The 27,857-nt window shown below is 47.3% G+C and overlaps 1 protein-coding gene and 5 long non-coding RNA genes across 7 annotated transcripts; 5 read left to right on the forward strand and 1 right to left on the reverse strand.

The window, feature by feature from the left end:
* The first annotated feature begins 165 nt into the window (after positions 1-165).
* LOC128892013 (uncharacterized) lies at positions 166-4,889 on the forward strand. The gene is made up of 6 exons (XR_008460989.1): positions 166-432; positions 533-839; positions 908-1,452; positions 1,525-1,651; positions 2,124-4,131; positions 4,336-4,889. It is a non-coding gene; the product is annotated as an uncharacterized LOC128892013 (long non-coding RNA).
* A 742-nt stretch (positions 4,890-5,631) lies between these two features.
* Positions 5,632-14,843, reverse strand: LOC128892007 (uncharacterized protein DDB_G0271670-like). Its single transcript, XM_054152040.1, has 2 exons — positions 14,701-14,843; positions 5,632-7,225 (listed from the first exon to the last, which is right to left on the reverse strand). The coding sequence occupies exons 1-2, from the start codon at positions 14,750-14,752 to the stop codon at positions 5,934-5,936; spliced, it is 1,344 nt and encodes a 447-aa protein (XP_054008015.1). The 5' UTR covers positions 14,753-14,843; the 3' UTR covers positions 5,632-5,933.
* LOC128892012 (uncharacterized) lies at positions 7,117-12,295 on the forward strand. 2 transcript variants are annotated; one of them, XR_008460988.1, is made up of 4 exons: positions 7,117-7,252; positions 7,410-7,625; positions 8,108-8,266; positions 10,143-12,295. It is a non-coding gene; the product is annotated as an uncharacterized LOC128892012 (long non-coding RNA). The 2 variants fall into 2 exon arrangements; XR_008460987.1 differs by lacking the exon at positions 10,143-12,295 and having other exon boundaries at positions 8,108-8,870.
* LOC128892018 (uncharacterized) lies at positions 12,507-15,489 on the forward strand. Its single transcript, XR_008460994.1, has 5 exons — positions 12,507-12,726; positions 13,096-13,471; positions 13,551-13,693; positions 14,711-15,266; positions 15,357-15,489. It is a non-coding gene; the product is annotated as an uncharacterized LOC128892018 (long non-coding RNA).
* Positions 15,490-15,539: 50 nt separating this feature from the next.
* LOC128892015 (uncharacterized) lies at positions 15,540-24,023 on the forward strand. Its single transcript, XR_008460990.1, has 7 exons — positions 15,540-15,692; positions 19,380-20,247; positions 20,319-20,806; positions 20,885-21,486; positions 21,584-21,694; positions 22,977-23,201; positions 23,302-24,023. It is a non-coding gene; the product is annotated as an uncharacterized LOC128892015 (long non-coding RNA).
* A 2-nt stretch (positions 24,024-24,025) lies between these two features.
* On the forward strand, positions 24,026-27,193 carry LOC128892016 (uncharacterized). The gene is made up of 3 exons (XR_008460991.1): positions 24,026-24,494; positions 24,567-24,760; positions 25,144-27,193. It is a non-coding gene; the product is annotated as an uncharacterized LOC128892016 (long non-coding RNA).
* The last annotated feature ends 664 nt before the right edge of the window (positions 27,194-27,857 follow it).

The following is a 27,857-nucleotide window of genomic DNA, read 5'->3' on the forward strand; positions in this document are numbered from 1 at the left end:
CACAGGACGAACACTGTCAGGTAATACAGCTTTTTTATCGACAGTGTGTATCTTACTTATCGCTGAATGATAATTTTTAATTTAATACTACTTCATATCTTTTCGTTCATAAAAAATTCAAGTAATACGATCGAATAGATTTAGTGTCTATTATACGAAGGTGTTGTTTTCAACATTTATCGCTAATTTATTATATTTAAAAGTGTTAGAAAAATAGCGTCATCTCCAACTTATTACCGACAGTATATCACAACGACAGCAAACCCTTCAAACAATGCCGATAACGATTACCATTCTCACCGTTCAAATTGTCGCGTACAAGAAGAGGGCGTGAAAGAGTCAGAAGGAACGGATCGCGTGTCACGTGGTTCGCGAAAAAACATACTCTGGTGGTTGTATCCGTTTTTGCCGTAAACGCTGTCAAATGATTAGGTTTGTTGATTGTTTCACAAAGTACTTTTACAATTAAGACTCTGCAGAAGGTCTCCAAGAGTCTCCACTCTTATGGACACAAAACTACTGTGTTTTTCAGGTCCCAATTCGAAGAAGTTTGTCACTGTCAGCATTTGATATCGGAGGCAATGACATTGGAATCTGGAGCGTCAACATGAAGCTGAAGACGAAATTAGACGGTATCGTGCTTAGAAACAGTAGGACTCTATTTAGAAAAATGTTTAGTTGTTTTGTTTAAAGCAAAAATTGAAGGCTCTACAATCCTCGCAACTTTGTAACTTCGGCGACGAGAGGTCGACAAACATGTCCATGTACATGGTTTTCCACGTACAAGTTTTTATTGAACAAAATTATTTGTTATCACCAAATATCTAATAGAAGGCCCTGTAAGTTTCATAAAGATTCGTTAATACATTTTTTTTTTAAATTCGTAAAAAAAATACCTCCTTTTTAGCGTCCTGAACCCGGTTCCACCCTTAACGTTAATACACCTTACGCAGGACGGTATTGATGTCTGAAAATACGAGGATAAGAAGATCAAAGGTTCCGACAAGAGTAAGGCCGCTATAAGATTGCTCTGCTGTTGTTTCTCGAACACCCTGTACACTGGTCTGCGAGCACCGTCGCGAAAGAGCGGTGGAAACTGGCTTGTATGCGAGAGCTTGGCGCCACACTGTCGCATCCTATATACAGAATCGCTCTCGCACCGACTACACGAGGAGCACATACTTGGACGGAACACGTACGCACTGCGTGCCTACGGGGGAGAGATAGAAAGACAGATAGCGAGGGAGTTGCGGCCGATTCTCGCAAGAGAACGGTATCGTTCTCTTTGCTCATTCTTCCTTGTAGTTCATCTTCCGTTTCTTCTACGCTTCCCTTTATTAAATTTCCCCCTGTTCCCTATTAGGTTGGCACGGGTGAAACGTTTATGGTAACAGAGAAAATCTATTTGAAACGGTAAACGGTTATTGAAAATAGCCAAGACATGGGGTATTTGTAAGTTTTACAAATATTACACTTTTTTGTTGTTGTTATGATTAGTAAAGTACTTTCGTATTACTATTCCAGGAGATTAGGAGCATTTGAGGATATCGCTGTAAAGTTTACAGTGTAAACGTGAGATCGAGCCTAGCGTCCTGGTGGTTTCTCCGGTGCCACACCGGTAGAGACTCGATGCTGCGTTAATTAAGCGCAGGTACCGATACCTTGTCACCCGCCATTTGCCATTCGTGTTCGCGTTCGTTAGGATAGCTGCAACGTACACGCATACGCAAATCGAGATAGAACGTATTAGCGATTATGTTCGACCGTACCAAAACACTATCGCGATGCAATTGTAGTTGGCAGCGGGAAAGAATTTCTCTTTTGAAGTTCAGTCAACGGATTTTTACCTATCCGATTGCAATTAGTGAAAGAATATATATATAAATTACATAAATTTAATATCATTTCTTATTGTCAACATAACAGCGTAGAATGTACATCTGTATTGAATCTTGGCGCTTTAAATTTGCTTGGCAGTGAATGGGTTAACCCCTTCGCGTTCCTATATCGAGTACCACTCGACATCGCGTTTCGACTGCATTTGCAATAATTCTTACTATTTAGAGTCATATGCGTGTACAATTTGCGTACGCTGACCTCTTTTTCTCTTTTGTCTCCTTTAGCGAGGAATCAGCAGACAATTTGCTCTTCCTTCGAGTAACACGGCGTCGACGTCGTACTTGATACCAGGGAGATGGATACGTAACACGACTACATAGTAGAACAGGCAGCGAGCCAGCGAATCGCCCAACCGACAATCCAGTCGGCCAGACAGCAAGTCAACCGAGCAATTAACGAGCAACAGAGAGCCACATGGCAGAGAAAAAGGGAAGTGGAAAATAAAGTAGAGTGATTGGCGCGATGCCTGGTTGGTGTAGATGGGAAATCGAATGATCGCTTTTTGCAAGATTCGCGAGTATTAAGTCAGTTAGAAACATTTGTTTAAGTCTACCCAACGCAACTTTGAATACCTCAGGTAAATTACACATCGCTATCATTTTTTATGTGAACGCAATATCGCGAAGGGGAAGATCTCCCCGATCTGTCGGCAATGCGTTAAGCAATTTTCGTTTGGAAAATTGAGTATTTCGACGAGCACACCGGAGGAGGATTCCTGTTCTCGTGGTCCATAAACGGTAACGATTCCGTCGAGGGCCACGTGTTCCATCCCGCGACGAAAACCATGCGTCCACGGCCGGAAGAATCATGGAGGGAGAACGGAGAGGGCAAGGGAAGGGAATTGAATCGCGATGAGACGAGCGAGCATGGTCTCAGAGGAGATTGTTTTGCGCTCGGCTGTGTACCGCGAATCACGCTTACCAGGAGACTGCGAACAAGGTCCGGGAGTAGAAGCAAGCGTGTACGCACGCATTCGCGTAGGTCGTTCGACGTAGCGGCCGGCGACCGGCGACGGTCAGCTGGCGCCAACACTCTGGCAACCTCCCACCAGACAGTATTTCGCCTCGTTAATCTTGCTTTATGGTCACCGGCTCTACCTAAATTCCGCGACTGTTTTCGTCTCCCTATGCTACGCCTGATTCGCGATTCGTAACTCGAGACACGGTATTTCCGTGCATCTCTCTCCCCTTCGGGCTTCGATATTTGTCATCGGTAAACCTCGGGCTGATCTTTATTTTTTATTTCGGAATTGGATACTATTCAGTCGCTAATGACTTTCCCGAAACGTAGTAAAATTGCCCTTTGTATGAAAATTATTAGTATTATCAAATTACGACGTGATTACCTTAAGAATCTTCTTTGTGTGCCCCAAGTCGAATGGTCCGTCTTACCAATCCTGATAGGGGCCTGACAAAGAGAGCCTCTTGGGGAAGAGTCAAAGCATGGAATTAGTCGTTGTCAAACGGTAAGATCTTCTCGTCGATGTCGATGTCGACATCGATATCGTTGCGAATACCAACGAGCACGGTAATTTTGTCGCGTTCTCTTTGTGCAGGAGTCGGGGGAGCCGCGCGCGTTCCAAGCAAGGAGCCGGTTATTATTCCCGGCGTGTAACCACCGAAAATTAAGCGATGCTCATGAAAACGGGTAAACGCACCTGCGTTCCCACAGCAGGTGTACGCGTACAATTTCTCGCCGTGTCGGTTCTGTTCGATGCAGTGTGAATGGCGACGAGTATGCACCGCAGGCGTCCATCGCGTTCCGTTTCTGATTCGATCGCGCCTCGAACGGCACTGCATCTTATACCGCGGTTTTCTCTTTGTAACAGTGGGACATTTTCGCCGTTAGTACTCGATTCGCCCCCAATACCTAGATATACATCTCTTAACCGACCTCTGAATGTCTCGTTACCTAACAATGAATCAAGGTCTGATTTCAGTGAAAAATGGTCTCTCCGTCTCTGTTATTTGCGCGAGCGTGAAACAGCACGAGTGCGATACGAGTGTTGACAGGAAGAGGAAACGAATTGAACGAGGCAAGTAAAACGACAATCGCGAAAGCCAAGAGCAAAAACGAGACCACCGGGCACAGAAGGGCTGATGTGTTTTTACGCACTCGAGTTCTCTCTCTTCTGGCGCGGCGCTACACGATGCCCATGTTAGGGATGCCCTTGCACGGCGCATAGTCGATCGAGTGCATGCAGCGTCCGCGTGACGCTCCGCTACGGACGAGGTGGGCTGCCAATAGGGATGCGTTCGTTTTTTAATTGACTTCCTCGGCAATCTTTCACGCAATTTTCGATTTTCCAAAAGTAACAACACAGATAGAGTGTAAAGGAACTTTATTTTTGTATATCATGTCTTTGCTAGACACTAATGTGAATTATAAGAAATATCCATTGCGCTACTGTTTCTAAATTAAAGTGATTAATTTCAGGAGAATCAAACATCGTCGCGAGACGCGATGAAATTTAACGAGACGCGGAGAAACATGGCGAAGCTGACCAAACCGATGGCCAAGCATCCGAGGCCGGTTTTCGAGAAGGTAGCTCGTCGCGAGTCGACGTCATTGCCACCTGCTGCACGAATAGTCTCGGGACGGACGGTGGACGAGCGAGCAAACTGGTAGGAATGACGGCAATGGTTTAAGCCCGGAAGGAAGGAAACAAAATCGTTACTTTCACGAATCATTTTTTTTTTATCTTCTTATTTCCATATTCGAAGCTCACGGCTATCATTAACGCGACTCGAAGGCGAAGACACCTGCTCCACAGCCTAGTGGCAAGAAGAAAGATTGGGTATCAGTTCAATTTAATGATGGTTAATTAAAAATATCATATCCAAGGATCTATGTATTTCTGTCTTATGAGGTGTGTATTAAGCGTTTCTCTGTCGCGGTACTGATAACGAGAGTGATTTTGCGCAGGTTGAGGTTGTACTCGACGAATCTAGCGGCAACCGGTTGTAACTGCTGACAGATGGATTAGGATAGAATCAATTTCGTCGCGTGTACGCATGCAGTTTTAACGTGGACGTGGGGAAGGTTTATCGTTATCAGTAACACACCTACAACATCTTTACGTTCTTCATCTCGTTTTATTTCATCGAACTTTGATGGAAATGGGCGCGTATGGCTTCAAAATCGTTTTACAGCGTAGAAGGATACACTTGGCCGCGCATCGTGAACAATAGATGCGCGAATCGAAGCAGTCCGATTCGTACATACACGCTTGCATACATAACACACATGCGTACATACATTCATTTGTAACGTTCGCGAGCTCTACAATCCTCGATTTGCTGAACGATACGACTACCGACAGAAAACAGGGTTCGTATTTTAGTTGAATGGCCGTGGTTGTGTAAGTCAGGTTTTTAAAAATATTGATTTATATATACATATGCGAAATATGCAAAAGAAAAATTTCCCGAACTGAGGAAACGATCGCTTACACCTATATGAAAATAAGTATTTTTAATGTTTCCTGTTTTCTTCCTATAGCTTTCGTACATAGTAGCTGCGTCGAAACTCCTGGAAAACTTACACAGTCTGGAACGTGAGCGCGGGACTTGATACAGTACTGTTATTAATCGCAGAAGCGCTGGTTATTACGGAGTAGAGCGGATCGAGTTTGGAACTCGTAGGAATTTGAGGATAAACTATCGAATCGGTTGTCGAGGACCGGTGAATTAAGTTGCGTGTTCACGGGACGTTCAAAACGTTTCCTGACATTTCCAAAGTAACCCCATTACTTAAGTAACGCGAATTACAATGTAACCCAATTATATTTCCCAATTTATTTGTATTTCAGCACAACTCTAAGGACGAATGCTGCGATAGGGACCAGCCTCGAAACGACGACAAAATATACAGTCGTACTGTCGTGACTTCGAATTGCCTAACCGTCCATGACTTTAATGTCACGTGAACACGGGCCTTTAGAGGATACTGCCCGCGACAGCGTCGGCGGTGCGCGTTAATTTGTACGTTGCAGTTGTCGGGCGATTATCTCCCGACCGCGTGGGCGGATGGTTTCAGTCTTCCTTCCTCTTTCGAAGCTTGCCCTCCGTTTGAATTGTTCTCGATACGAGATCCACGCATGCCCCCAACGGTGCGCTGTTCGTTGCCTCTCCTTCGGGAGTGTTGACTATCTTGCCCAGCGTCATGATGTAACTGCAGGCGATCCTCAGCACGGACAGTTTCGAGAGCTTTTGATTGTGAGAGTAGGCGGGAATGGCACGCCTAAGGGTGTCGAACGCGGCGCTTATCGTGTGCACCCTCGTTCTTTCTCTGGCGTTCGCCTCTATTCTCCTCTCGCGAGTCATGTTCTTGTAGTTCCTTTGCTGACCCACAGCCGTATGTTGTTGCCTCGGATGGCCAGTTTGAGGGCCCGCCGTTGTTGATGTTGTCATCATCGTCTGAGAGGAACTGCAACCATTCGTGCCCGATCGATGATTTTCTTGACGGTTGAGTAGCAAGGAGGACGACGAAGACGACGTCGAGGAAGAGGAGGACGAGGAAGAGGACGACGATGAGGCGTGCTCCACGGAGTACGAGCACGTTCTCTCGTAGCTGCCGTTTACCGCTGGATGGGAGGGTACCCTAGTGCCTATTTCTCCCCTCAGGACGAGTGCCAAGGGTTCTTCCTGTAATCGAGGCGTCGATGTCGACGTTACGGATGGTACGGGCGCCGAAGCTAAGCTGGCGACCATCGTTGAGTCGAAGTTCTGACGGGAGGGTTCCCGCCTTTCGGTTCGAGGTAGACGATTTTGCGTGGACTGTCGCAGTCTAGATGGCAGATCGTCTCGACGTTGTGACTCGCTTCGAGATTCGAAGCTTTCCTCGAGTTTCCTCTGAGTGTCATTGACGATGATCAGACGGTTGCGATCGTCCTCGTGGCCGTTGTCGCGAACGCGACTCGAGACAGTGGACTCTATAGAGGATAGGGCTTTCGATGGCAAGGTATCCGACTGCACAACTGTAGCTTGTTCCGTTCGAATCGATGACGAGACTTTTGAATCGACGCTCTTTCTTGAACTGCTCCACGGTCGAAACGGACTGGGCGATCGCGCCGTTCTGGGTACCTCTTCGTCTGCCACGACCGTCTCCTCGATTTGCTCAAATCTTCTCTTTTTCAGGGGGGCTGTGTTTGGTTCCTGAATCTTCCTTGGCTCGGCCAGTTTCCTCTTGTTTCTCAAGGATATCGGCATCACTTGCACTTCCACGCTGTCCTCCGAGGCGCTCGGCGAGTGCAGGCCAGACATGTCGTCCTCGTCGCCTCCGCTGCAGAAGCCTGCATCCCTGTCGGATCCAGCCATGACACCGGCTGAAACGGAAACAAAAACAATCGTGCGTGAGTGCTAGAAATATACGCATCGCTATTTAGGGTGAGGTACCAGGACTTACAAGGGTGGTGTTTCTGAAATAACCGATACAACCATGAACCCGACCGAAGGTGAAAATATAGATAATGTATCAAAGATCTAACGTCAAACTTTGTATGCTTCTAGGTGAAAAACAAAAACACCTGTCGTTTCCTGACTATTAAGCGGCGAGGAAGCCAGACGTATCACGAGTAGTAGGAACAGTGTACGCGACGGTGCTATTTTTGATGTGATTCCGTGGTCGAGATGATTTCGTTTCGCTTCGTCTCGCCTCGTATCGCCGAGGAGACAGGATGTTTTCAGGTTCGGTGCGTCATCCGACTGGTACCATCTGGCGCACAGGTCTGGCCCGAGATTATAATACGCGTAACCCTCTTCTCTTTCCGTGTCCCTCGTTCTATCTCCCTCCCTACCTTTTATCCACGTTATCGGTTTCGCTCTCCTCATCGGATTGCTCGCGTTTGTTATTTGTTGCTTAACGCGCAATCTCTTTCGTTCGCTCACGTCGACTAGAATCAATGTTACGAAAGTCTATCCATCGGTTTTTTAATCTCACCACCTATAGAGTGGACCCCATTAATCGTAGTTAGGGTCGATAACTTAATGGGTCGACGCACGAGCCTGTGACGTTTCATTTTGGATAGAATTTTGTTATAGAAGGCTCCTTTCTTTCTTTGGTAAACCCTTGTTGTATTACTTACTACGGTTTACACAATAAGAATTGACCCACAATTGTAACAGTTCTATTATTAAGGTTCTAATCGAATTTAGTTTACACCTCAATCATTGTTTCCAATTATATTAATTTGTTTTTGTTCGCTTAGGTATCGACAGATGAGTTCTTATTGGAGTGGCCAGCACGCGACGCACCCGTCGCGTTCCAGTTCCTCGATCGCGATCGAAGAGAGAGGAGAGGAACGTTTATCCGTTGACCTGTAGTCAGTCGTCGCGTCGCATCGCGCAGCGTGCGTTGTCTTGGAAGTGTAAGTAGCGACGGGCTATCTCGATTCGTCCCCGTCCATTTAAACGATAGGAGAACGAAGCGCGGAGGGGAACGAAGACCACATGGCGCTGGCGCCAACCGCTGCTCCCGGCGTCGGTGTTCTCGTTTTGTTGCCTTTTGCGGAGACGGACGGACGCGGAGACGGCATGCGTCTACGATTCTACGGCTCAAATCCGTTCTCCTCCCTGCTGGCTGCATCGATGCCAACGTGACTCTCGACCTCGAAGTGCCGCGATATCTCGTCGACGCCGACGATTCGATCCTCGACTGTTTGTCGTCGTCGTCGTTGTTGCCCCTTGATCGAGGGGCACGAGGGAACTGCTTTACGTTCTAAGGTGTAAACTTAATTCGGTGCCTTTATACCAATATTTACAATAAGTGTAGTCAAAACAGAAATGTTAGTCTGCCTTTTTAAATAAATGGTAGGTTTACTATAGAAAGGCACAAAATTAATTTCTACACATAATCTAAAAGATGCTATTTCATAATTGAACAGATAAACTTGTTACGCGGGACAAATATAGCTCCCGGTGGAAAGTCCGATAATTACATTTATTTCGGACGAAGTGATTTCAAATGTTGATTCAGATAAGAATTTTGCCCATCCCTGGATTACAGGTACACGCGCACCCGTCTCTTTTCCCACCGATTTGTCCGACGAGAAAGCAGATGCTCGATATCGAAAGCATAGAATGCTTATCAAGGCGGTGATAAGCGCTCTTTAGACGCGGCTTACGTTGTCACCAGGTGTGTTAATCGTTATCTCTTGACGCAGTCCTCGGTATCGCGCTGTTTTCAAAGTAAATCGATTCGCGACGAGGTCCCGAAAAGGCAACGATGACTTACTTTTTTGGCGATATTTTGAACACCTATTACAACGAAATAGTACAACTGAAGTTATGAAATGTTCCAAGACAGACATTGAATCTCTCCAAGTCTAGGATTCTCCAAAAACTGTGATCGAGATTTGCCCCATGATTAGAGCGCGAAATGTTAAATCGTGGTTAAATCGTGGGAGAAAACCGGTCTATTTCAATGGGATCCGGCTGACGCGGATGGAAAGGACACGTGTGTGTTTCTGGATTACGCTCGCGAATATCTCTCGCTGCCACCTTTGTCGTCCCGTTCGGCAATTGTTCAAACAAACCGAAATAACCGTGAACATCTGTGTAAACTCGCGCGAAGGCGCGCATCCTACCGCCATGCGGCTGGATATCTTCGATCGTTTCGTCGGAAACGAACCAACAGACACCCGTGACAGACGCCATACGTTCGCGGTTGCATTCCTTCGTTTCGACCCGCATCCTTCGTTTCTACCTGGTCTTCGCGTAATCCCAACTCCACAGCTTGTTTATTTATTTCATTTAGAGACGGAACAAAATTGATAAGCACAAAGAACCTTGATCTACGACACTCTTTTAAGCAATTGCGTTTCCTTTTTTTTCGAAGAGTTTAAAGAAGTGGGCCACTTAAAGTGGTACGCTTTAATCCAATTAAGTTGATGAGTTATAAACGAAATAACAAGGTTGAGGTTCCCGATGGACACCGCGCGGTTGTCTAAGGGTTAATAGGGTCAGCATGAGCTAGCTTGGCGCTTTAGATTGTAGGTTTGAATAAGAGATCAGATCTGGCTAATCTCGGAGGTGAATCGTGAGATAATTATGAAAGGCGGTACCACTGATATTGAGTCATCGACTTCTTGGGACAACTGGTAGACTAACAAGCGAAAGTTTGGCCCCGCGATAAGTTCGAGAAAGCGTCCGCGAAAGAGATGCCCTTCTTTTGTCGCCATTGTCGAAAAATTGTTTCGCGAACATACACGGGATGGATGGTATATACCAATATTTCTGTAGCAGATTCGGATAACCAATGAGTTGGAACACAGGAGTTACATCAGCATCGATGGGGAAAAATGAAGACACGAGGTGGATGACGACAGGAGCACGTGCTGACGTTGAGAACCGTTATCGAACGAATAACGCAACGGATGTGGTTTATCTTTTATTTACTATTCGAAAATCTTATAAAGACAAGAATTTTGCTCGTATCTGCTCATAGACGACGTAGTCGGTCCACGGAAACTGTCAACACCGTTCACTTCCCTCGTCGAGCGTCCTTACGCTCCAGAAATAGTCGAATGTAGCATTTGTGGATTCAACAGTCTCGAAATAAGAAGGAGAAGGAACCGCGGCCAACTTTCGCGGTGATTATAAATAAACGACGTCGACCGACGCGGGAACGAGAAAAAGGGGAGAAGGACCAACGAGTCGCATTCGGAGACGCGTAGACGCATACAGCGGATGCCAATCTCTCTCCCTCTGCCTCTTTCTATCTCTTGGAATCAAAAGAAACATCGGCGCCAAGAGGCACGGCGTATCGATCGCTGCGATACTCCTGGGAAGTCTAGTAACCGGAAGTATGCGATACGAAGGCGTAACTTCTGACAAGTTATCGCTTTTGTGTAAAGAAATAAACAATAAATAGTCCGCTATCTTTTCTAAGGCGTAGCTGCATCTTTCAAATATCTTCTAGATTAAAGTAGTTCAGAAACTAATAGTAAATGTATGATCGACTACTAATCCTACTGATTTTTCTAAATTATTTAAATCTTTCGAGCACTTAGTATGCATAGTAGTGCAAGTAGAAAAAGACCCGCGGAGGCGTATGGGGTCAGACGTTACACTCAGGCGCTATAGGCAAAATTACTCACCGTTGTTCACATTCTACTCCGTTGCAACACCGTATTCCTCTTAATCCGGGACTGTTCGTTCTTTCTTTACTCGAGTGATCTTATCTTTCTGGCGATCTCGTTTTACAAATGATAGATCGCGGATCGTAAATTTAATGATTGGTACTCTAAAACGATTATCGTGCATTCAAGTGTTTCGTGAGAATTCTATTTGTGTCCCCTGATTTCTATTTATCTATTAACGATAGTAGATAAAACAATACGATCAAAATGGTACAATATTTTGTACAATACAAAAAAGAACAATCGTAGCTAAAAAGTAACAGTTGGGCAATTTTAGTACGCAAATTAGGTATCTTCTTCTTCGATACATTATCATTCCGTAACCAATCGTTCGTATTATGCATGATTATGCCACATGTGTGTCACGCGTGACTTGCAACTTTTTTTTTTTCATTCTCACCCATCTTTCCTTGCAGGTACGAATAAAGATCAACCAGGAAAACGCGAGTAATCAAAATTGCGGGAGTTTGAAACCCTTTGGAATGCAGTCGATCTCCGATTCTCGGCTCTATTCCCTTGTTCCGCTGCACGCGCGCTCGCGGAAGAGGAAAACGAGCAGCGGAGCGTCGTATCGCTTTGACCCCGAGGAGGAAGAGTCGGCCCCGGTGAAAAGCGCGGCGGAGGCGAAAGACGAGAACGGATACGAGGAGGAGGAGGAGACGCCGCTGGCCAGATGGTCCACGCACGAGTTTAAATCGATATCATTGGTTGCGACAGCGTCGCGACTTCGCTGCTTTTCTCGACCCGTCGATTAGATGAACGCCTTCGCTCCGTTAGACTGGCGATTCGCACCAACCAGAAATGGACAAATTTTATTTCGTTTATCATTACTAATTCTTATTCATTTCGCGTGAAAAGTAGTTTCATTCTATAAGTCGCATCACTGTCCACGTTCCCCTCGTTTTTAGTCGTGTAGAAATACTTAAAAACGGACGTTTACTATTTTTTTTTCAGACTTAGTGCAATCGGCAATCTTAGTTGCACCGTGATGCGACTTGACGAGATGATCATCGGACGAGCGTTCTATCTCTTGGAAATAAGAATGCTCCCGACACGAGTCGTACAAATATTTGTCCCGCAAACGTAAACGCGAACACGACAGACGCACGTTCCAAGAATATCGATAGCGTAGCTGTGACCGCGAGTGGGATATCGGCTAGTCGCGGATACGCGAACCGATTCGCCTTGCGCGAAACCGCTTCTGAATGAACTGAGAGTGCGTGCGTACTGATAATCATGGTGGCGCAGCAAAAGATGCCGAATCGTTCGCTACGATAAGGAGACTCCTCCTTCGACCTTGACTTTCGACCTTTGACGACGATCTCGCGATAGACGCCGTTTCGAGCATGTATAGCAATCTATTCGCGACGTTTATCCGGTCTATTCATTTTTTTAATTACTGCGAAGTGTCTCGCTTTGACACGTGACTGAACAAAGTAATTACTTGTTATTCTACTTATTGTTTGCAATGTATGTTTAGATAAGAATCTTGCTCGATCGTTGGTCCGCACCATCGATATCAAAAAGAAGAGGGATAGCTGAGGGAGTGAGAAAGGGAGAAGAAGATGTGTGCCCAGCGAGAGGGAAAAAATTAAGGAAAGGAAGGTGGCTGCGAAGGTTGGCCGCGAAAGACTACAGGTCCAACGGAAGAGGTCCGGTTCAGGTAGCAGGTGCGACTTTGCGCACAGGTGGGTGGAAGGTTCGGCGCTTACCGCAGCACCCTTCGTCCCTTCCCCCTGCCCTCCTCGCTCCATTCCTTTCGTCGTCTTCCTACCTGTGCGTACCTGTGCCACGCACAATAGAGTATCGATTACGTTCGAGAGACAGTGAAGGTAAAATCTGGTTTAACTGGTAATCGCATTCCTGGAACCATCTTAATTCCGGAGTTCCGAAGACCGATTCCGAGGGTTTCCCTTCGGACAACGAACACCCCCTTATAACAATCAACCTTTATTTATCGATTCGTCCTCCTTTTTGAACAAAATTTGCCCCCCTCTAGTTATTTCTCGATGCTCTAAGGTACTCGATATTAATCTCTGCTTTGATTTAAATTTCAGGAGTTGCTTATCAAAAGATCAAAAAATGTTGGACCTTGATGCCTTCTCCACCGTGGAGTTCAACATTTTTGGTCGCGAGTTTCCTTATCGAGCAGCCTGGTTGTGTCAATACCGTTACCGACGACGATCGGATGTTCGCCGCGCGGAAATCGAATCGCTTAGTCATTGTTTCCATACTATTGGGGCTACTCGAAGGCCAAAGGTGTTCGATTATATCGCGAAGCGTTTTCCCGTCAATCGTCGGATACGATCACGCTACGAAAGTACGTACATATCTTGTGAAAAATACGAAAAATGTGTTTGGAGAGCAAGATCGGGTAGCGCCGCATCCATTGCTCTCGAATCTATGTAGCGTACCGATAATTCTGATCACGAGGTATCATCTTAATCTTCTATTTACCCTAATGCAACTCCTTTATTCTTTTCCATATCTTTTCATTTTCGTTCTGTTTTAGTGCGTAGCAGAGAGTTGTTCACGAGCGAGTTCGTCTATTTTTGGAGCAGCCATGCAATCATCGCGATTAAAGATAAAAATATCAGTGAAAGGGGAGATCGGCGTGAAAGAAAGTTTGGAACGCAGTGGACGGGCGATTAGACGGTGAGTTTCGAGTTTGGTCAAGGGGTCGTTTGTTCCGTGCGAGTCGGTTCGCCTGCTGGCTCGTCTGTGCGGCAACCCACGCTGGCGCCGCCGCGCCCTGTCTCTCTCTAGCATCCTCCTTCTCAGCCGTCACTTCTCTCCTCCCTCGACTTACCATTCCTTACGGATTGTGGTCTCTCTCAGCTTCTCGTATGTATATCTAGCGATGCACACACACATACACACACACACGCACGCAATTTCTCTCTTTCTCTCTGTCAGTCTAGCAGACTCCGTGGTCGTCCGTCTCGCAGCCGCACGACTTCGTTCCTTCGTGCTGCTGAACCAGTCGATCTCTCGGCTCGGGGACGGCTGGCGCCGTTCATAACAATAATTATCGTTCTTCGCAACTCCCACCAGACAGACTATCAATCGAGCGAACAGCGATCCTATCGCGCTAACGCTTACACTCCTCACCCGACGACTTCTAGCAACCAATGACATATCCTCGTGTTTTTTGACCGCCCGCTAAACGGTGTAGCTTTTCGTACAATTTTTGTCGAAGCACAGTCACCAGCGATTACGACTTTGGGGATCGATCGGATCGGATCGACGCAAACCACGAGGCGGAGATGGCGAACGTCTAGATCACAATTACGAATAATGGAATATAAACAGAGCTGCTCTGTATGGCTCGATACATAAGCATTGTTTAACGCATCGACAGCGATAAGTACAAGAGCTATCAATTTATTGCAATCATTTTTTAAACAAGTTGAACGAGTCGTACGTCTAAGATTACAATCTGAATTATACAATCTCGCTTATGATTCACTTTACACGAGAGGAATCTTATCCGAATATCTTGCCATACAGAGTTTCGTTAGCCGGGTAAAGTTTAGCCCGTCTCTGCCACGAGGTTTAGAGATCGAGATCGTCGAGATTCCATCCAGCAAACTGCGATCGATGGATGAAATCCCTAAGTCTCGTTACCGCGCGATTTCTTTTATGTTTGTTCAAATATTCACCTTTCATTAGGGCGGACAGTTCGGAGGTGGATTCCACTACGTGATGGGTCATGTTGGATGGCGATTAAAGCGCGCTATCGCGCACCACGATGCTGATTTAACACAGTCTTCGGTTCTTGATCACTTCACACGCACTGGTTTCATAAGTTGAACCCCACGAGACACGTGCAGCGGACAGGTTCAAAACGAGCGAGCGATTCCTGTCCGATTTATTTCTCTATACGGGGTGCGTTCGATCCTTGCGATTGGTAATCCAAAATACTCAGAGACACTCGAAGAACTGACCGCGAGCGACAACGTTGGCTCGAATCCAAAGACTGAAGACGAGGATCACGGAAGCGCAGCGGATCCTCGCTCGATCGCGGTCGACGATGTACTGACTCGCCTCGTGCGTTCGAGCCTCTTTCATCGGATACGCGTGCGAGGGAGTCCCGACTGGCCTGCGACTTCGCTGCCTCTTACCACTACCAACGCTATCGCACCGCTGTATTGGCTACCCGCGCACGGACACCACTACCAACGCGATGGGCGTCGTTTCGTTTACTAGCGTGCACGTACTGTTAAATGTGCGAGTAATCGACTACTATTTACCAAAGATACTTATGAATACTTTTCTTTCCATCATTATTTACTCAGATTTCCGTACAATTTTTTAGGAGCGGGGACCAAATACTTCAACGTTGTAGCAGTAACCTATATTGCTGGATATTAACAACATGCCATGGACTACCATACTCGCAATGTGTCCAGAAGGAACGGAACCAAAAACTGGCTTAATTTTTGAAAACCGTGTAAGTAAGTGTAGGCGAGATTGTGGGTATGGGTTTATTACTTATTTTTATAGCTAATGGGAGCGGTAACCTACGTGGTACAGGCTATGATAAGGCGCGGGCAGCGAAACATCGTTCTCTGCACACACGGAAACTCGATCGGCTAGCGCGACACGGAGGAGCCTCGAGCGTGTTGTCCGGTCCATGATTCAACGGGACGAGGTTCGTTAGAAAGGATCCCACGAGAGCGGTGTCGTCGTTGATGATGGCGTACGGAGGTGGTGGTGGTCGGTTGGTGTTGGTGTTGGTGTTGGCGTTGACGGTGGTGACGGTGGCAGGCCAAGGGGGCGGGAACGGGGGAGAGGTGTGCGGCGCGCATTGTTGGCGGCAAGAGGCAGCGGGGGCCGCCAGAACGGCGCCAGCAGGCCGAGAGTTTGACTCGACTTCTCCGAGTCGTTCATCTTTCTCCCTCTCTCTTATCTTCCCTGTTCTCCCAAGCGTCTTTCCTCCTGCTTTCTCGCTGCGATTCCTCTCTTCCCCTCGCTTCGGCGAGTGTCTTAAGCGTTCTCGATTCGATTTCGAGTCAGCAGCCACCCGCGGAGGATCGTAACGCGCGGGACCGTGCCGTCGGGTCGCGTCGCGTCTCGTCACGAGGCTACGCGCGAGTTTACGGGACACGCATCGACCACCGTGCGAGAATCCCTCTTTGGTCAATGGGGACGTTTATCCATAACGTTCTCTACCTTTTTAATTAGTCTGATGCTAGCGCCTGTTTCAGTCCGATCGGGGGTTTTCCCAAACCATATTTCGGATCTTTCGGATTCCAACACTTTAATTAGACGCTTCCTCGAAGGAAGAAGGAACACGATTATTGCGACAAATCAGCTTAGAGTATCGATAGCTAATATATTTTTTGTTGGTGAAAATATTCCAACTATTTCGTACCTAGAAGAACTTCTATCCTATTCTTAGTTTGTTTGTAGTTCGATAGAAACATATGTCCAAAGTTTTCTAAAGAGTACCCAGCTGTATAAAAGGCCTGGAGAGCCACGTCGAAGATCACCCATACCGTTCCTGCGGAATTTCCAAACTCGTTGCTCTTATTGCCCATTGTTTTGCTCTCTGTGGGCCTCGTATTTCGGTCGTTGCCCGCGAACCAAACGAAACTTTCCGTTTCCAGCGTACGATCGACTTACGATCGTAGGTGGTTAAACCGTCCCGTCTCCCCCCGGGGCTTCTCTCTGCATCGCCTTCCCCAAACCGTCTTTACCTCCCTCGGTCTAGCGGATGGTTTTTACGGCCGTAGCGTCACGTGTACTTGCCCACGGGACGACAAAGGCTCCGTCTGCTTTCTACCCCCGCTGGACTATTTACGACCCCAAAAATCCTTCGGAAGGTCCTGGTTCCTCGGTCGTGGTGCTGATCGTGGTTGCGCACCACCGACGTATGTTCGACATCTGCTTGAAGAACTCAGCGAAATCGTAATCTTCGTGCCAAGCGGCAGGATCAGCGCCTGAGTCTAATCCAATCGGTTAATCGTACCTTTGCAACTTTGTGTTTTCGATTCTTCGACCCAATTCAGGTCAAATTCATCTAATTCTGCACATTATATAGACTAGAAATAAGGAACAAGGCTGTGTTTTGATAAAACGTCAAATTACGGTGTCGTTCGCGGAGAGTCACATATACGAATTTCAATCGTCGAGATCGATACGCCCGATAAGGTACAACGACCGAAAGATATCGTACTCGCTATCAGTTCTGGTGCAACTGTACTCAAACGGCAGACAGGTAGTAGTTTCCTATCGCAACGCACTCGTCGTTACGACCGCAATACAGAGATAGACAAAATTCTTATCTGGATAAAAAATTTTGTTAAACAGTGTTTCGTAATCCTTATGAGAATTCACGTTCGTAATTAATGATTCTACCATTTTGCCCGTCTGTATTTCGTTTTGTGCTCGGTTTGATTGCCTTAGATGCCAAAATTTGTGCGTTCCAATAAAATGGCCTGCGAAGAACAATGAGGGCACTCGCAGGGATCTGGAACCCCTGGTGCAAACACGTCCGTCCGGTATCTGCGAAACATATGCACGGATAGGGGTGCGTTAAGGGTATTAAAGAGAAAAGGCGCGCAGGCCATCGGATTCGTCGGGATGTGTGTTGACCAGATGTGACGAAAAAGCCCAAGGAAATTCCCAAGGATGTCAGCCGACCGCCCTCGCGAACCGTACGTATTCGGAAACTCCAACGAGCGGTATTTCCGCATTCTTAACGAATATTTACTAATTGCCTTGTCGAGAGACTTTCGCTTTCTTCGGTATAGCAACGTCGAGGGTAAGGCGAAAACCCAGGCCAGCGTGTATGAACGCGTTGGAATGGCTATCGTAAATAATATGGTGTCAGAACATTTGCCATAAACCAATTTTCATACATCTGGTCGGTGGGAAGAAGAGCGAGATGATAGAAGTTTATGGTTAGTGTACTACTGTATAAAGCTATCGTATACGTTAACCGTTAGTCGATTCCAAGATAATTTGTTTCTAAATGTTTTTTGTTGTTGCAGAGCGCACGATTCAAAATGGACGTCTTCGAGGTTTGATACCTTCGATGCGATCTGTCGCGGCATCTCCGACGAGAAGCTCTCTACCTGGAAGGTGATCGCGATGCCCGGACGCAATCTGTGTTCCTCATGCGTGTACACGGTAGTAACCTGTCGGGCAAGTTTGGCAAGGGTACGCTCCTCTCTGAGGGCGTTGCGATTTGTCAGTCTCCCCAGTGTCGTAACTATCGGCACACACACCTGCCGTTTTGCCTCTTGGCCGCCAGAGTCGCGCGCTAATAAATCTTATTCCTCGACCCTCTTCGAGCCTCGTCGTCCTCGTCCATTTAATTGCTCTATCGCACGGGATTCGAGAGACGAGAAGCCAGACCTTATCGATTCCCGCGCCTACCTTCGCCTCGACGCGCGTTTCTTTCATCTTGCGATACGATTAACCTATAGACTTGAACAGGTAGACCCTTACCGAAGGACATACGTAGCGCAGGGGTCGCGACGTCTTTCGCGTATCGCAGGGGAGAGGACAGGAGACGATCGAAGGGCGATAAGGAGAAGCGTCATGCCAGGCAGTCACGATTTTCTTCAATTTTACTCCAATCAACGCGCGTTGTTAAAAATAGAAATGTTCACCGTATGAATAAACGATACTCATCGTATCTAGGTGTGGGCGTGAAGGGGTAAAGAGGCAGGCATGCGCCGATGTACGTTTACGTGGAAATCGCGCGAAGGACGTCACAGCAGCATGTGCGTGCTTTATAATCTCTAAATATTTGATGGGCGGACCGCGCGGCTGCGTTCGCATCTGCGCCAGTGTCAGCTTCAATTATTAAAGCTTTGCCATATGTCCTCTCTCTTCGTTGGATATACGCTTCCCCCTTCGCTGCACGTCCCGTTTCGTTTCGTCTTCTTTCTCCCTTGATCCCTTTAGCCGATAGCCACTTTCTCGTTAACTCGATTGCCACGCAATTGCCGTGGCTACCACGTGGTCGGTTCTCGAGGTAACTCGCCTCGGGCATCTTTTTCCGATCATCTTTTTTTTAAAGGTTTCTTCATTGAAGGCCGTATAAATATTGCGTGAATTATTTCAATATTATGGCCGGTGTCGATGCCGTTCTGGAGTATCGCGATTATCGTTTGAAGTGTCCACTGCATGGCTTTCTTTAGCTTTTTAACGCGAAACGTACGGAAATGTAATGTTGATAAAGGCTCTTTATTTTTACATTCTAACTCTCGATATAGAACACCGCTTGGTACATTTAACGTTAGCATCTATCGTTAACTACGTAAGAGAACTGGTATGCCGATTGCTTTGGAATATAAGCTATAGTTAATAGGAAGTTCTATTGCAGATGCAGCAGGTTTCGCGTAGACGAGAGCAAATTGGCCAGACGGCGTCCGATAACGCGATGACGCTTCCGCCATCGGCTCGCCTTCTGTCTCACTGGACACGAGGGCGCTCTTTCAATTACCGCGACCGGATGGTAGGTCGCATCGCCTGCCAAGGGGGACAGTTGGATACGCGGGCAGATAGATCGACAGATATACGTGCGTCGTTGCATCTGTGCTAAAAATGCTCGCTTAAATGCGAAGAGGAGACGATAGGGGAACCGATCTCGCGTCTCGAGAGGCAAAGCGTGCCTGGACGTGCTCGTGAAATTCGATCGGTTTCGGTCTAACCAGGCCCTCTCGGATATCGAAAGAGGCCTGGATGATTTACCTTTCGGAGGTCTTGTAGGTGCAAGGCTTTAGGGTCCGTGATAAGGTCTAGGAAAAAATTGGCAATCTGGGAAAGGAACGCGGCTGGAACTGCGACCGAATTTCTTCCGATAACTGTCCCCTTCGAGGCGAGTTTCACTTCGAGTCAAGGTTGGGCATATTTACGCGATTACGGTCGCTGGCTGCGAAGCAGGCAGGTGGCGAAGGCAACGCGAAACGAGAGAACGTGCGTGCGTGTCATCGAGACGGCCGAATTATTTGGCGGTGGATCGCGAAGCCTCTTTTCGCACCTGGCGTTGTCAAAAACGGCCAGCTCTCCGGCCGCTGTCGACTCGGATCCACGACGGTTCCACTCGATAGGGATCGATCGCCACGCTTCCGACAAGTTTCATCTCGTCGTTCCTTCTTTCGCAGATCTCGAGACAAGCGCGTTCGACGAAATAGAAAAGGTTCGAATACGCTGGAGGCGGCAACCGGCGGCGTTCGTTGGAATTCGACGAGGTATACGCGTGCTTTCGAGGGCTTTGGCCCGTGGGGAGCCAGCATTAAAAGTTTATAGTAGTAATTTGTAGCTGTTCAAGCCCGAGGAGAGATCGGCGAAGGCTCCCACGCTTGCCACGCAGCTATGCGATAATGGAACGAAGGAATCTCGGTATCGCTCGGTAACCGACGGTAGCGATCGGTACTGGACTCTCTCAATTTCGTGCGATCGATCGCGTCCCCTGTAGCGACAGAGTTCGTTAAGGATCGCAGGACTCGATGATCGCGAAAAATCGACGACTTGGACATCCCAGGCTTTCACAGCCTGGCTCTTGGTGGATACTAACGGAGACTTCCGGATGGTAGTTTCGCAAGCATCGAACTGGCTTCTCAAGGGTTCAAATGACACACTGATATTGGCGTGCGTCGCGTAACTTGGATAATTTTAAGGTACCTCTGTTAATGCACGGTTCATTGGCTACCGATCACCGAGCTCGTGGCACGATTCACTGGTCACTGATAGAAGTTTGACTGAATTAACGAAAAACTGGGAAGGAACGCGTTCCAGATAGGGTTCAAAGTATATCCCAAATTTCTAGCAATGTTTTTAAAGTGTTTTAACCGTCCCAGTGATTCCTTGAATTTTCTGTGTTTATAGGTTTCTTCAGTTTCCTGTATACTCGATGTCCGAGAGTTCAACCAGAACTTGGACTCGGTGACGAAGCCGTGGCTTTTATCGATGAAACCTGGAGGTTCGACATTTCGTCCGCGACTCGTGTTTTTCTATGAAATTTACACCGACGAACCGTGGGAAACGTACGGGACTCGAGTTACCGCTCCTCGGAGCGGCTGGAGAATAGCCGCGACGCATTTAAGCGGACAAACAACCCGATACCTCGTCTTCTATTTATCGCTTCGTACTCGACCCTCGAGAGTACCATTTACCGACTACCGTGGTACACGTTGGCGGACCGCTGCCTCGCGTTGGCCTCCAGACTTTTCCGTTTACGTGGGCACGGACGATACCAGCTGCGAGGATACTCGCTCGGGCCCATCCACCGTTATTCCCCACCGACAATCCTGCTACGCTTTTAGTCCTTTCGGATTTTCCCGGATCACTCGCCGAGGAACTTTGTTTAAACCTCTTTAGGGACGAATTACTTTATTAGACATTTTTATATTTGCCTGTAACATCTATCAGGTTAAAGAGCTACAGTTCTATCTGCGTTGAAAAATTGAGTAATCTAATGCATATCCAAGGTTCGTCACGTTTTTTTAATTCTAAATACTTAATTACTCTAATCTCAGAAACTTGTCCCAAGCAAAAATTTAAAAAAGATTTCAAATCTGTTCCAAGATACAACCAAGTAGAAGCTTTGGATCGAAACGGTGGCCGAGGTAGACGCTGGAAGAGGAACGTCGCGACGGCGACGCGACGGAAGGAACGAGCCTCGGCGGGACTCAACAGGTGGGTCGATCGAGAGCGAGATGAGGTAGAGAGAGAGGCAGAGAGAGGGCGGAAGAGTGGAACGGCCTAAGAGCATTCTTAAACGACTTTTCTCCGAGCGCAGCCGTACTGCGCTCGTATTTCATCTCGCGCGTATACACCGTCGTTTATTTCTCACGTTCTCGAACCTCGAGGGCTTCGGCTTCCTGACTTACGGTCCTTGAAATATCGCGCGCCAATTACCTTCTACCGGCGGTAGCAGCGAATGTAGGCGCTCTGGCCGTCGAACCAGTTTCCTTAATTTCTCGCTTTTACCATTATCGAGAGTCGAGCGTCTCGAAAGTCGCGACACGAGGTTGCACCCGTAGCCTTTTCGTCGTTGCTTCCCGTCGTCTTTGAATCGACTGGAAGCAAGGCTAATTAATCGTCTTGGATACCGCGGAATTCTCCCACGCGTTGTTATCCATTGAACTGTGAAAAGTAGGGCACTTCAATACCCAAAGAAAGGCGTAACGCAGTATAAGTATTCGTCGTTTAAGTCTTCAAAGTATTAATTACAAATGTCGATCATTGGTAGCAAGTAAATGGACTGAGAAAGCTGTGGAACATCGTCGCCAGGTTTTTCATAGAATCCAATAATCCTGTCTGAAAGTGACGAAAGGGATTCGAAGCGGAGAACGTAGAGGACGCTGAGAGCTCCTTCGAGTCGATTCCTTCGGTCCAAGGTACAGGTTACAGGTGCACCGGAGCCTGGGACCGGGCCACTCGTTAAACACGCCACGATGCACCTGCCGCGCGGCATCATTCATTGCCTTTATTTCTCTACCCTCCGCCACACCCTTCGCCACGGTCGACCCTTCTCCAGCCTGCACCCTTAGCTCTGCCTCCGTCTATCGTTTTGCATTCCCCATCCCGCGTCCTGTATCCTCGGTCGTCCAACCTGTCTCCACCATACTCCCAATTCCGTCCTCGATTTGCCCTCTTTGGAAAACGAATCGCGCTTCCATCCCGCGTCGCAGCGTTGGGGCAAAATGTAATCCACGATTATGATTGCTGAATAACCAGTAATCATGATTAATGAATAATGCATAATCGCGATTAATGAATAATGGATAATCAAGAGCAATGAATAATGTACAATCGAACTCGATTAACCCTTTGCACTTTCAGAATTCTTTTTGGTATGGGAGGCTAACGACTTCGAGACGATTATCTTGCTAGGATTCTGAAAATTCAAATGGTTTTCCCGCAAAGTCGATAGGAAAATTCACGTTTACCGGACTCGTTTCGTTATTTATTTCAGGTTTGTTGGCTGCCACAAAGCGGACGTCCTAGCGATGGTAGTTTCGTCGCCACGTAGCGGTCCGATGGGTTATTTTGGATGGATATTTGACACAGGGGTCGGTAAACTATGGGCCGCAGGCTAGGTCTGGTCCGCAACGTATTATCGTACGACCCGTGGTGCTAAGAACAATTGTTAAGCGAACGTAACGATGCACGAGGTACAGCGACGACTTATTGTTAGCAGGTAAGTCAGGTCTAAGCTTCCAGGTTAAACCTTTGAATCATCGTTCTATAAATATATAAAAATAACAATCCGTTAATCCAGCAATTTCTTTCTCCTCGAGGCTCTGACGAGGCCCTAGAAAAGTGTCCTATCTTGGAATAACTCCGAACGGAACCGTCACGGCGAGTGGGTCTCGTTGAATTATTTTTAACGCTCTGAAATCGTTCGACGCCCATCGAAGCACTACGACGACCGACTTTACTTTCGGAGGAACGGCGTTGTCGGCTGGGGCTCGTCTCGAAAAGCTATGCAACCGCGGCTACGACGGGATATTCGTCTCGGTTGGCCGAGACGTAGACGACTCGGACAGGTGTACGAGAAAATACGAATAGGTTTAGGGTATCGGTTACAAAGCTCGACGAGAGCCGACCCTTTACAACCCTGGTCGCATCAAGACCGTATTGTTCGTCGAGGAAAATTTACGAATGCCAAGCGTGCGGGTGGTGCGAGAGTGTGCGAGCGTAACGAGTCCCTTGGCGCAGGTCTGATTTATGCGAGGTCGCAAGGAAAGAACCCAGGGCCTCTCACCTGCCCAGATCTTTCTGCCTGGTATTCTACCTTAGCCTCCGTCACCCATCCTGCGTCGATGCTTCAAGTCAAATTTCATCGATCCGTCACGATATCGAAGAGAATCGTGCAACCTAGCGTCACCTCGCTCCGTTTCGCATTAATTCCACTGTTGCGCCAACCAGTACCGTTTCAGGTTTTATTATCATACTAAATTTATCATAATCCCGAAAAAATGAATTTTATCACAGCTTTGTTTACGGGTTCGACCACCGCGAGTAAACTACCGCTACAGTTACGGAATCTTTGTGCTGCTCGATGGTAAACGAGTAGACGAGCCGATGCTTCCGAGGTACCCAGTGCGCCAGAAATGAAACACCCAGGTGCCAGAGGTCCTCGAGGTTATAGTAGCGGTGTCCGAACGACGGTTCGATGACCCAGGTGGTAAAGGAATTGTATACGGTGTCACCGATACCCCAAATACAGCCAGCAGAGTCATTGTTCGCAGTGTAACCGATACCCTCTGGCTCCAAGAACAGGCTGATCTTCTACCTGTACCTCTGTCCGCATAATTGCCCCGCTCTTTGCGCACCTTGCCCTTTGTATTGCGATTCGTCGAGCCGTTGTCGCGATTTACCCGTCGCACGGTGCGGCCACGACGGGACGGATTTGCTCGTGTAATGGGACAAAAGAAAGTAAACGAACTGCGAGGGCAGTAACAGTTCCTATTAACCCTCGAATACTAAGGTCGGGTGCTGCATTCCTCATTGATTCTTATTTTACCTGTTTCCAAAAGGTGATAGCAGTTTGTTATTTCAGTGCTCGATCGAGGACAGAAAAACAATGAAGAAATGTTCGTACAAACGTGTCTCCCATCCGACCTCGTTCCCGAGGTGCAATAATTTTCGTACTCCAGGAATAAGCAGTCGTTTACCTTCGCAGGTATACGAAGTAACCGCAAATACAGACTCGCAGGAGTCTTATGGAAATTACCAGTATTTCGAACATTCCAGGTATGGTAGAGCCTTACCTAATGCTCGAAATTCGGGCCTTCAATTATTAATATGCGAGGCACAGTTAGAGAATTTATTGTCAAAACTGATCGGAACTCAAACGGGCCGCTCAAAGAGGACAACGAATGGGATACAACACCGAGCCTTAATCCCTACCTTAATTAGTCGACTGAAGTATTAGTATTGCTAGCAGATGTTCCCAAAAAATAGCACGTTCCGGGCATCCCCATCGTAAACCACGCCCTAAATTCGACCCATACACGCGGAAGTTTACGACTGGCTACGCTTGAGCCAAGGAAATGTAAACAGTTACCAGGATGACTCCTAACTTCATCTATTTATGAGACGTTATCGCGTCGAATTTAACTACAATTTCTTTACAGGTACTAGGACTGTTTCATCGCTGAATCGAAGAATAGTCGTGTTATTGGCATCGCTTCAACTACGTTTCCACAAAGCTCCAAATATCGTCGGCTGCGCCGGTTGCGGGACTTCCCCAAGAGAGGGTTGCCTGTCGTTTACCCGGACATTTTGAATTTTCCAATTCGTAACGCTGCGAAGAGAAAAGCCAATCGAATTCGCGAAGCAGTCCCGCGTAAAATGTTGCGACTATGAAACACGATACGACCGGCTGGTGTGGAGTGGGTATGGTACTGCGTTCTCGAATGTTTGCCAGCGTATGAGACAAAGCGAGAAGAAGCGAGCAACCGTGGACGAGGGAGAGAAAGAGAAGGGTGCGAGCATAGGGAGGGTGAAGTTTGGTCTAAAGATTACGAGGCGCGACATCTGGCGCCACACGCACATTTAAAAGCTCCCGCGTACGTGTAGCTGGACGATGGCTGAGAATCGCTCGCGACAATTTGTCCATTCCGCCTTCGCGTTTTCTAGTTCTCGAAGAATAGAAGTAGATTTGTCTTAAGACCAAAATGATTTGTAATAATAATTTTATATAAACGCGAGCTTTAGAAATTGATTCTTCAAACCAAGGATCCCTGGGTTACAAGGTACGTAGACAATCAACGATACAGTTAATAGATCGTGGAATTGAAAAACTTGTAACTAGACTACTTAAAAATATTAATAGTAATTCTTCATATACAGCAAGTGTCCTTGGGGTTCAGGATGTGTCTCGAATTCGATAGAAGATCGAAGCCTTCGCTTATACATCGAATCCCGCACGAGCATGTTCGAACACGAGGGCATGAGCGTGCAACCGCGCGTAACCCGCGATACTTGGTCCATTTCTATTCCACCCGCGAAACACCTGGCGATAGACCTGGTTACCCGAGCGAAACAAAGAATTAGCGACGCTGGGAAAGGTAAATGCGCGCGCATACGCTCAGATTCTAGACGTAGACTTAGACTCGTTCGCCGATCTGAAACGCGATCGTTTATAATGACTGTGAGACACGGAAGCGAAATTCAAAGCTATTACTGATATACATTTTCGACATAGATAGCTCCATAATTCCTATGATCATTTCAACTGTTGGCTCTCAATAATAATATTTGAAGGCTGTCGAAGCACGAGTTGGAAAGAATAGATTCGAGATGGAAATTTTGGTCGAATGAGTCGGAGGGCAATCGCGACCGTGTCTCGCGAAACAAGGACGCGTCGCACGCCACGCGCCATGCGACATACGACGTCGCGGCGCCGACGCCCAGCTGGCATTTTCACCGGAATTCTGCTCACGTCAGGGCTGTTGCTTAAACCGTTTTGCTTCGAACAATTTTGTTTCCTCGCGTACTTGTTTCACAGCTTACTGTCACAGCTCGTATGTTATTCGAAATTCGAGATTGAAGCGCTTGCTGCTCGAGAATCGGGAAAATCGGTAAAAGCTGAGGCAAAACGTGCAATGTCGGTGCACGGTGGAAAATCAAGATGCGTTCCACGTTTCCCTCTACGCTCGATTTGGCTGGTTTCGTCTCCTTTTCCCGGCTTCCACGGAACGTTCTAATTTCGTGCCGGACACGTGCCCGGATGGAAACAGATGTATACCTCTCGCGCGTCATATAAATACATCGGTGCTCTACTCGCTCTTGGTGCTTGACTAACCGGCTCACAGCCGAATATCCCCGACAGGGAATCGTTGCACGAGTCGACAAGCCGTGCCTTCGAATCGATATAAAGTTACTGGCTGGCGCCAGCTTGACTGCGAGATTCCAGAGCAACTTCAATCCCGACGCTGCGCTTTTACACCGATGTTAGCGACACTTATTCGGCCAATACGTAACGATTGAAACGCATGGAAATTTACGATTAATCGTTTGTTCTTTGCGAAACATTTCATTTTATACCTCGATAACTGTAACTAATACGATTTTTGCTGAAGCTGCTGTCAAGAGGGATTTCAAACTGTCCTTTAAGAGCAGTTGTGGATTTAACACCCGTTGAACACGAATGCCGATCAATGATAAAAGTATGGCTTTAACATTTTCCAATGGCCTATTCGTTTCCGTGTGCCAAGTTTCATCGTAATCGGAAATTGTCAAGCGGTTGATGTTCCTTGTTCTTGTTAGCGTGGCGTAAAGTTGAACGCGGCTCCTCGAGAAGGACATGGCTCGCGACGTGGGCACACGATTGCAGTGTACACCATAAAGTTTCGAAGTAACTTTACGCCTACGTACCTCATGCGAAACGTGTCTCTCGGGCGACCCTCGTCGCTATAGCTGGCGCCGTTTCATTCCCTGCCTTTTATTGCAATACGAACGTCGACGTGTCCGCGGTTACGCGCCGTATCCGCGTTTCCGTTTCTTCTCGCCAAAGGAAAAACTCGCGGACCACGGGTCTGTAGCGAGGTACGTAACCTTATCTCGACGTGCAAAAGGTAAACCGGCGGGAAGAGCGAAGGTAAAAAGTTCCCGTTAACAGAGACAGAGAGATAGGTAGATAGATCTGTTTGTAATATGCTCTATAATTAAGGCCAATTAAGATTGTTGGACATTAAGAAGTGTATCACAATACAGTAGACGGGGACGAGGCAGTACACATAATAGAGGTCCACTAGCTGCTCCCTTCATGAGACTACCACCGTCGTAGTCCACGCTCAACCATGGTTCAGTTACTTGAGGCTCAGCGTCATTTTGTTCGTATATA

Source organism: Hylaeus anthracinus, unplaced genomic scaffold (genome assembly GCF_026225885.1).
Source record: "Hylaeus anthracinus isolate JK02 unplaced genomic scaffold, UHH_iyHylAnth1.0_haploid 12002, whole genome shotgun sequence".
In the NCBI taxonomy this organism is placed as follows: domain Eukaryota; kingdom Metazoa; phylum Arthropoda; class Insecta; order Hymenoptera; family Colletidae; genus Hylaeus; species Hylaeus anthracinus.